The 10,153-nt window shown below is 39.4% G+C and overlaps 2 protein-coding genes across 2 annotated transcripts in view; both read right to left on the minus strand.

Annotated features, from left to right (window-relative positions):
- The window catches only part of wdr7 (WD repeat domain 7), a gene marked incomplete at both ends in the record, with an annotated part of 127,345 nt that overhangs the window by 60,913 nt on the left and 56,279 nt on the right, over positions 1-10,153 (minus strand).
- On the minus strand, positions 10-9,827 carry LOC307025380 (protein-glutamine gamma-glutamyltransferase 5-like). Its single transcript, XM_079660012.1, has 7 exons — positions 9,671-9,827; positions 9,435-9,561; positions 7,040-7,317; positions 5,349-5,523; positions 3,494-3,657; positions 1,635-1,771; positions 10-1,106 (listed from the first exon to the last, which is right to left on the minus strand). The coding sequence occupies exons 1-7, from the start codon at positions 9,815-9,817 to the stop codon at positions 959-961; spliced, it is 1,176 nt and encodes a 391-aa protein (XP_079516138.1). The 5' UTR covers positions 9,818-9,827; the 3' UTR covers positions 10-958.

Here is a 10,153-nt window from a genome sequence, read left to right on the forward strand (position 1 = left end):
TGTGTGATTCTGGCGTCAATAACAACATACAAAAGATACAGTCCCGCTTTCCCATCATTTTGTCTCTTGTTGACCGCGCAACACTTCATCAGGAGCAGGTCCGAGCATTGATAGATGATTAATAGATGAATATTTTGGTGCAATTGAAGCCAAGCGATTAAGACTAAAGTTCAAATTGGACCGAGAACATCCCTCTAAAGATACAAGTTGAGAGTTTTCGTATTCCTCTAATGAGTGCATAATGTTAAGCTGTATTCGTTTTTGAATTAAACTTCACATCACTTCGTCAGAAGAGTTAATGGAGCAATGCTGGACATCAAATCATTTCAGTGTAAGTGTGTATAGAAGAGTTAAAATGTTTATCCACTTTTAAATGTATGCTTCGGTAATCAGGTAAGTGGTGTTCATATGGGAACACAGCTTACATTTTTTGGGAGAATGTTAAGTATCATGCAATAATCAAAAATCTTTTTATTGAAGGAACCATGGCGGTGCCAACTATTAGGGTTTCACAGGCCGACTCTTTTGACATTATTGGTTATTTTGAGATGATAAATGTACATTTGAATTTCGTTTATGCGAGCAGTTTGCTTTAATTGATTTGTATAATTATAAATGATTACAAGCCTACATTGTTCGTTAGATTTCGAAAGTTTAAAGTTTGCAATAAAACAATAATTATATTTTATATATATTCCATTATACCAATATGTAACACCTCAACAGGAGTAATAGGTTTAGCAGTACCAAGGGAAAGGCCATAATGCAAAGTGGAAAGTAAAAATGTGTAAATTAAAACCACAGTTGATAGTGTGTATACGTATAACTACTTTTTATAAATAATGTAGCCTCCATTGATTAAAAACAATTTGCCTTCCTTCTGAAAGCCCCTGAATGATTTCAAAGTAAAAACACCTCATAAAGAGCTATAAACCTGGCCATTTGTTTCGTAATGAGTTTACGGCTGGACGTTGACGATGCAGCTGGCCTTGATGTCTCTGAAGGCGGAGCAGTCGATGTCGGCCACCAGAGTCCTCTTGCCGGACTTGTAAGGAATGAAGGAGAACTTGACATTGATACGGTTGTTTGGCTTCAAGTCTGGAATCCTGCAGGAAACACAAAGTGTAATGAGATAAAAAAAAGACTCAGATTTATTCAGAGTTTGGATGGGCAACACAACTTTTAACTTATGCCTTGAGAATTGAACCACACCATTGTGGTGCCAATTAAATGTTGTCTATATTTAAAACAGTCAAGCATTACAAGCAGAAAAACACTGGAAGTTGCTCAAAACACAACAGAAATCAGGGGACACTTAAAATTGATGCACACAGCTGGCACTTGACGTTCAGGGATTATAATGTGTCACTGTTGGCAGAGTTAGTCTGTCCATAGTTGAAAGTGTTTTGTCAGTTTATCTGAAACTAGGTTATCTACGTTATCGAGCTGGCTTACAGCAGATATGCAATAATATGGGAAGGAATCATACGATCACATTGTTAAATAAACTGATAAAACTAACATTGTAGTTTCCAATGACAGTGAATGTTACCAACTTTATAATCTAGTAGTAACCATCCTTTAATCTTTTATAGCATTTAACCGGTGAGGTTATGTCACACAAACACACTCACTTGAATACCACCTCGTGTTTCATCAGTCCACTTCCGGAGAGGGTCACAGTGAAGTTGGTCAGCATCTCGTTGCGCATGGGGTTCAGGAAAGTCACTTCCGCTCTTGCCGTATGACCCACTTTGGCATACCTTAAAACCTGGGACACATTTGAACAGATTATTTAAAACCATTCGTCAGGAATCATCACTACCAATCATGTATTAAGGCGAGAGAAAACAGCCTGTGTAAAATGTGTTTTTTATGACAAGACGTTTCTAATAAAAGGTTAGATATTCTTATATCAGGACTATCAACAGTCAGTGTTTGTTATTATGTAACTAGTGTGAATGTACCAATATTGCATGCATACTTTGGGAGCACAAGTTCTTCCCAATGCAACAGCAGTTATAACAGAAGTTACGTGACTATCCACGAATGCAGTTGCTCTAGGAAACACAGCACTTACATAGAACAGTTATACATGTGTTTCTTTCTATATTTAACAAACCTACAATATTGTTATGGGAAATAAGTCACTGTTGTATTGGGGGGTTAAATGTGCAGTCTGTCATGATGTGTTACTGCTAATGATCATGGCTAGCTAGAAACCAGCGGCCATAGCCACATCCAGTGAGGACACATTTGCCGAGTCCGATTTGAGACAACACCAGTTGCGTTGCCTGGCCTGGGCATTATTATTATTATATTTTTTCTGCAGCCCCGGACAATTCTCTCTCAATAATATTATACAATAACCGTGCTTTAATTGAACCTCATGACACTTGAACCTCATGACACTAAGGGATGATGTCACGCACTCTAGCCCTGAAGAGCCCTTCCCATAGACACCCATTATAAAATCTAAAACAGCCTGAAAATTTACCACAACTTAAACGTTGATAAAAACTGTAAAAGTTTGATAGCTGAATGTCTTGTGACCATTTTAAAGTTGGAGACTAGAGAATGCAATCATGAAGAAATTGCTAGTGGGAATGCTTTATGCGGAAAAGCTGATGCTGAACTGCTATGCTGAAATGTAATGTTTAAGAAGAAAATGAAGAATTTAGATTTAAAAGATACATGAACACTGGGGGCTTGAAAGTGGGATAAGAGAAGGAAACTAGAAAATGCATTTCCTGCTGAAAATGCGTGCGAATGCTGTAAGCCGTGTACATTTGTTGCTGAATTTAGCTGAAAAGGCAGAAAAAGCTGAATATTTTAATAATGTTGCACAGCATTCACACTGATAAGATGAGATAAGTATGTTGAATACTATACTGTGTGTGGCTTCGCCAGTCACACAGAATAACAGAATATGCAAGGTGAGGCCAAAAGCCTAAAGGCTTATCGTGGTTTTCCCTCAGTTTAGATCAGGGGTGCCCACACTTTTTCAGCTTGGGAGCTACTTTTAAAATGACCACGCCCAAATAATCTACCCACAGGGCCGCCCCTGCCTAATTTGTGTCGTGAGTATGGGGGGGATGCTAGTGGACTAAACGGCGGATAAACTGTGGCGCGCTTACACTAATCATTTGCGCTTCAGATGAGGAGGTGAGGCCCCCTCATAACCCCGCATGAACCCGTAAGGCACAGTACAAGTCAGACTGGCTTACCTGTACGTCAATCAAGTGGCAAATGCCATAGTAAGGATGGATGATAGGCTAACTTTGAAAAATGCCATGCGATCTACCCACACTACCCTTGCGATCGACCGGTCAATCGCGATTGACGCATTGGGCACCCCTCAGTTTAGATGAAGAACTAAAAACGATAAAGTTTCTTTGAAATGGTTATTATACTTTTCTTTTTTAAATATATATTTCTTATTGTTTCAATTAAAAACATTTCAGATTCTTGTGACAGAAGTTTTTTGACTGACCGTGAGAATGATTTTGGGGTCGATCAGCACGACGTCATTCTCAGCCAGGTACGTGTTGTTGGGCCACTCTTTATCCGTGACCAAAGCTGAAACCTTCAAGCTGTTACAGTCCAACATGGCTTTATAGTACGCCAGGAATGGGACTCGGATCATGATGAACAAATCTAAAAGAGACAGAGGAAGAAAGAGGGAGAATTAAATTCGCTTTACAGCAAATTCAACAAAGGAAATACATATTTCTCACCCAGGGCCGGTCCCTGGCATAGGCAGTATACGGGAATGCTAAGGGCGCATCCATCCATGGGGCGCGTTGAAAATTGGGAGGAAGAAAAAAAAAAATCATTCTACTAATGATATTTAATAACTAAACAATTTCCCAATTTGGGATCAATAAAGTACATGTTATTATCTTATCTTCACAGAACTACGCCTCCATTGCGTACAGCGCCCATAAACTATGGCACCCATAGTAGTCGCAGTAATCAGCAGCGAACCGCTTCAACACGTGTATTTCGGTTTATTCATGGCATTCATTTTGTTATTCTACAGTATTGTTGTTTTATAGTTATTTGTTCATATATACAATCCAATTTGTGTTCTTTGAAATTGAAAAGGATATTGCATTGTGTTTGTTACTTTCGTTGCAGTTGTATATGTCTTAAGTGCAATTTGGCGTGGCTTTCTATTTTGTATGGACATGCTTTTATTTTGAAGGAAAGTTAGCGCTGTTGACAGGAAGTTGTTGTTGCTATGGAAACAACGTGACGGAGATTAACGGAGAGAAGTCATATCTACATATAAAGACGGAGAAAGTAAACGATAACGTTATGGTTAATGTAAGTGTTAGCACCCCCCGAAGAGGCACAAGCTCTTACGTTGATAATGGAGATTTCAATCAATTCCAAAAAACGAAAAAAAACGAAAAATACGAATATCCGAATAACGAAATTGAAACCCGAATAGTACTCCAACGAACGAATATTCGGATATTCGGGTACAGCCCTAGTGTCTACACTGTCCCTTTGCTGAACATTGTAAATGTACCCGCTTTGGGACGAATAAAGAACTCCTGCTTCTCCTTCTGATTCTGACACTGAAGACCCCCTGGCTTTTACAATACTTAACCACCTGGTACTGAAATGATTTTAAGTATTAGGATTGTAAAGCAACAAGCTAAAAGTTAACATTGTTCCTTCTTTAGGATACTATAGTCCTTCAATGCAAGTGTATTATAGCAAACAACTGCTTTCATTTTGAAATAGCTTCTGAGAGTTTCGCCCCGCCCCTCGCTCCAATGATCCTTTGACCATTTAGTCAGGTAAAAAGCAAAAACAAAAAAGTATTGCAGATGCCTTCCGTATACTTGCCTTGAAAAGAAAATCTATTTTGTTGCTTTTCCGTTTACTCGTTCAAGAAAGAAAAACAATTGAAACTAAGGTACACAGACTCACAGGAGTATTTTTCACTGACCACTTTGGTATTTTTGTTGGGACATTTTCCCTGCTTGCCCCCAAGTCCTCTACCATAATCATTTTTAACCTACAATGACCCACACTATCAAGCCTCATGTAGCCCTGTTCTTTTTCCCGCAACATTTAATACTTTAATCAAAGGGAAAACAGCCTTTTTTCTGTAAATCTATCACTTTACTATTGGAAAACTGTTTAATTAACTACTAGTAAATGGTATACGTGTTTTTACCTCCATTGAGTCGAATACCTTATCTTATTCTTATCACTATGTGTTTTAGATGCGTTGTACCCGCAGGTAGATTAGACCACCCCTTTGGATATCTGCATCCAAAATTAAACAGCAACATCTCTGTGCAGAAAAATATCTCTAGCAGAAGATTCACCTCTCCCGGGCAGCAGTATCTTGTCCTTCCCCCTTGTCCGGATGTTCATGGTCGGTACACCGTTGTACCTCATGGCCTGGACGCTGATGTTGACGGAGAGCGATCTGACGGAGCTGCTCTCACTTTGCAGCACCAGCTTCAGCCTCACATCCTTACCGTTCCTCGGCGGAGTCACCTGTAGCACACAAGTGAGAGGACATACTATTATATATACTGTGAATGCACCTCCTTTCACCCTCTGTCTGAAACCAGAGCCCAGTCTGCTCTGATTGGTTAGCTGGCCGGCTCTGTTGTGATTCGTCAACCGCTTAGAGATGTCCCTTAGCCTATCACGTACAATGTGTTGGAGGGCTAGCAGATAGAAGTGTAAGTGTTATGTGATGTCGCTGTGTCACGGAAGTAAACAAAGGAGTCCAATAGGGGCGTTTCAGGGGAGGTGGGAGTGTGTGGGAGAGAAACTCCCTCTGGAGGGAACACATGTATTTCAGCCTTTGCAGACCATTTACATGCACAAAAACCTATAGAACACACTACAAGAAAGAGCTAACCCCAAAAAGCATACAAGGGCCTCTTTAAACACAAGAGTAGAATGAGAACAGGTTATATATATAACAAGTAGAAGTCTCAAAAAACAAATCAAGGGTACGCTACCATTCAAGTCAGAGTGAAAGAATTGAACACCTTGAATAAATCATAAAAAACATAAATCATAAAAATCATGTTGGTATGAAATTGTTACTAAAGCACCACGCTCAAAGCTGTGTTGGTGCCAAAACATGAGTCTGAATTCTCAAGAAGTAACTCAGGTCATGTCATTAAATCACGTACACAAAGACTGAATTTGTTAGCAGTAAAGCAAAGGAGAAACAAAAGCCTGCTTGAAGAGCAAATCACCAGCCAAGTTTCTAAATAAATTCTACAGAATTTCAAAGAAGGTTGGTAAAGAAAATGAAAATGTATTTCATGTTCAAGTAAGAATCTCTGTAAGTGCCCATAATGTAATAAAAGGTTTGAACGTATAATAATAATAATAATCCTAAAAATTGTGTGCAAATCAAAAAAACAAGACAAGAAGTACTGTATTTTGGTAGGCCCTCGACAAAAAATTAAATGGTATTTTTCCATTGGATTTTTGAAAGTTGCAAAAAACAAGTTCTTTGGCAAACACACGCTTTGATTTGTTCAGCAGGATAATATCCACATATTAACACCAATTTCAAAAAAGCTAACATTAGGCAATAAATTAACAACATCACGGTCGCGTGGCTTCACGTCACCATTGCCAAGATATCGCACCACAAAACCTATCAATAAAAACAATGACTTCAAGTCGAGGTAAGTGGTAAAAAGGATGATTAATTTCTGAATTGTAGGACTCAGTCATGCACAGCTCTATAGCTCTAAAGGGAAACTTATTTAGAAGTTCCTTTGACGCAAAATAAAAAAACCTGAAATGTTGAAAAGCAATAATATTAAGTTGAATCTAATATGTTTGTATTTAAACTTGATATTATTGCGTTCAACTAACCAAATACAGTTATGTGAAATATGTTGACATAATACGTTTAATTAAAGTCAACATTTCACATTGTTTTGTTCAGTTTGAACTGTTATTGATTTAAGTAGTAATTCTGTATTCTTTCTCAGAATTCTGCCCTAAAGGGAAACTTCTGGTAGTTTCTGTGACGCACCTCTTCAAAATGCATGATCACTGGCGGGGTTACTGCATCCAGACTTCCATTGGTCCCATTCCCCGCCTCTTCCCCATCCTCCTCTTCACTCTCATCATCTTCTTCTTCTTCACTCAGGGCGCCCCCCTCTGTCTCTTCAACCTCAACATTGTTGTCTTTCCGATCGTCCTCCTCGTAGTCCTCCGTCACTTCAAACCTCCCCAACTCCTCATCATCATCAGCTTTGGAGTAATCTTTGGTTTCGGCGTATTTAAAGACAGCCCTCTCCTTCTCTGATCCTGTAAATTGAGTTTCAAAGTCAACTTCCAGAGATACCTTCAGCACAGACAGCTGTTTAAATAAAGCACTTAGATCTTTTAATTCAGCAAAAGTATGAATAATAAGTGTAGAAATTATCGTAAAAGTCCTGCAATCAAAACTGTACTAATTGTAAAGTAAATGTATAAAAGTATTTCCATCAAAAGGACTACTACAGAAAGTATAATTCATCATACTGCACTGGCTCAAAATGACATTTTACTTTATTTTCATTTACCATATATCCTGCCAGGTAGCTTGGGACCTTTACAAATAATAATAATACAAATACAGTGTTGACAGATCTGCTGTTTAAGTGGCCGTGACAGACCTCACGTACCTCACCTCTATTAAACTTACCATTGATAAAAAATGCTAAATTGGCTTTAGTTTGGTTTGATGGAAAGGAAGTATTTGTCAGTAATGTCTTACTAGACATATGAAACCAGAAAGAACATCCTGAACCTTTGACCTTTGCTCATTGTGCATTTTAGAATGTGCAAGCAAAGCATAAAGTGTCCACCACAATTCTAGGAAGGGCTTGTGGTTTTTGACCAATGGTTGACGAAGACAATGCGCACAGGATGCCGGTGAACTTCTTAAAAGACTGTGAAGTATTAATTAAAAACAAAACAATATGCTAAGGTAAAACAAGAGGTAGTTAAGTCTGCGTGTAAAGATGTGATGCAAAGGTTACCTTCATATGCACAATATCTACAGTGCAGTTGAAGGAAAGACAAATTATAATTCCCAGGTTCCTCCAACAATGCAACATACTTAGGTGTGAAAAAAATAACTTACACCATAGTGTTAATGACACTATGGTGTAAGCAGTGTTGGGACTAACGCGGCACAAAGTAACGCGTCACTGTAACGCCGTTATTTTTGTCAGTAACTAGTACTCCAACGCGTTATTTTTTTAATTCAGTAACTCAGTTACCGTTACTACATGGTGCGTTACTCCGTTATTTTTTTTATATAGCCTCGGCTCCCAGACGTTGGTGAGCGGCGCCAACAGCGAGGCGAACAGAGATGAGAACTGTACTTAAGTGCCTGGGACGAAGCTAGCAGCCTGGCTAAGAACACAGACCCAGACTCATCCGACGCCACTCCACCAAGAGTGACTCTACTAAACAACAGCGGCTGGATTTTAACCGAGGGACTGCTAGCCAGGGAAAAGTTGATAAAGCCATTGCACGGTATGTTGTACAACCATACTTGTCAACCCTCCCGATTTTCGCGGGAGACTCCCGATTTCATTGCCCTCTCCCGGTTTCCTCCCGGTGTCATATTTCTCCCGCATTTCTCCCGATTTCTGACAAAATCAGATTTACACGCGACTGTTTCCACTCGGACTTTAATACAGCTACACCATTGTTTGGTTTCCATGGTAACACGTCTCTTTGCGCGCGCAACTCAAATTCTGAGAGTGAGGCAGATATTCACAGAAAACAGAACAAGAATCGACAACTACTCTACTCTCTGCTCACTCCTTTCCTGTAAAATACAGGTCCAGCCCACACATATGCTCCATCAAGGACGGTGCTACAGGCCGCAAGGCAGTGCACTTACAACTACAATAAGCATGTTAATGGTAATCTAACAGCTCCGGCGATCCACTAGCACCCCCCCCCCCCCCCCCCCCCCTTTTGCATTTTGAAATGCTCCCGATTTCTGAGGTCTAAAGGTTGGCAAGTATGTGCAGGCTATTTCTACTATTGCTATTGCTATTTCTTGATCAAAAGATTGTATTATTCTCCAATGCAATAACATTACTGAAACGAAGGCTATAAGGGCATTAATGGGAGCACTTTTTTTAAGTAACTAATGCGTTACTGTTCAAAGTAACACGTTACCTGTGGGTGTGTGTGTGAGATCGGTAAGTAACTGAGTTACTTTTGAAATGAAGTAACTAGTAATGGTAACTAGTTACTGGTTTTCAGTAACTAGCACAACACTGGGTGTAAGTAGAAATGCAGGAATTATGTACTTAAAATATTGTGTATTATAATGTCTATTAGCAAGTGAGTAGGTACACACGGTGTAGTCACTGCCCCCCCCCCCCCCCCTGCTGTTTGAGCTCTTCAGGCGAACTCACCCTCTCTGTATTTGTAACTGTCGGTGATGTCCATCCTCTTCCCTGAACCGACAGACTTGGTGGAGATATTTTGACCCACTCTGCTAGTGTCAGTGGACATTTTCTCCTTTGAGTTGTCAGCTTTGACCTGACAGAACACACAGAGAATAGACACAGAAATAATTAAATCGTAACGCAATCTCAGGAAAAATAAAGGTGTTTTAAATTCCCTCAAAGTGTGTTTGAGGCTCACTGACCCGCCAGAAGACACAGTCGGCGTTGACCTCGGAGAAGACGAATGGGGTGTCATATTTTTGGTTAGTGTCTCCATTCAGGATGGCTTTCACCGGAGTTGGACCACAGCAGTAAACATCTGAAGCACAAAAAAGTAAAAAGCAAACCATTTCAGAGGGATTTCCCCCCAGAGCAGTATTGCTTAAATAATCACTTTGGAGCCAACTGGTGTTTTCATTATAAGAGTGACACACAAATAACATTTATTTTGCAAATGCGCTGCAATAACCTACATGTTTTTATTTATTCTCCAGAAACTATGGACCTTTAGGAAGATGTTTGAGAAATGTTTGGGCCATGAGGCTTTCTTGATTTTAAGGGATGCAAAAAATATGCAGCTGAATTCTTATAATATTCATTCCTGTGAAGAAAACTAAAATACATTTTTGTAAAAAGGTTGTATTATTATTGAATACTTGAGCTTCTCATTATTGCAGTTATTGTGT

Source organism: Notothenia rossii (assembly GCF_949606895.1).
Source record: "Notothenia rossii genome assembly, chromosome: 11".
Taxonomy (NCBI): domain Eukaryota; kingdom Metazoa; phylum Chordata; class Actinopteri; order Perciformes; family Nototheniidae; genus Notothenia; species Notothenia rossii.

Coding starts and splice junctions, on each gene's coding strand:
- LOC307025380 (XM_079660012.1), bottom strand. CDS start 9,817: ATGGTTTGCTTTTTACTTTTTTGTGCTTCAGATGTTTACTGCTGTGGT. Junction 9,562..9,670: donor CCGACTGTGTCTTCTGGCGG/GTCAGTGAGCCT, acceptor GTGTTCTGTCAG/GTCAAAGCTGACAACTCAAA. Junction 5,524..7,039: donor TGATCATGCATTTTGAAGAG/GTGCGTCACAGA, acceptor TGTGTGCTACAG/GTGACTCCGCCGAGGAACGG.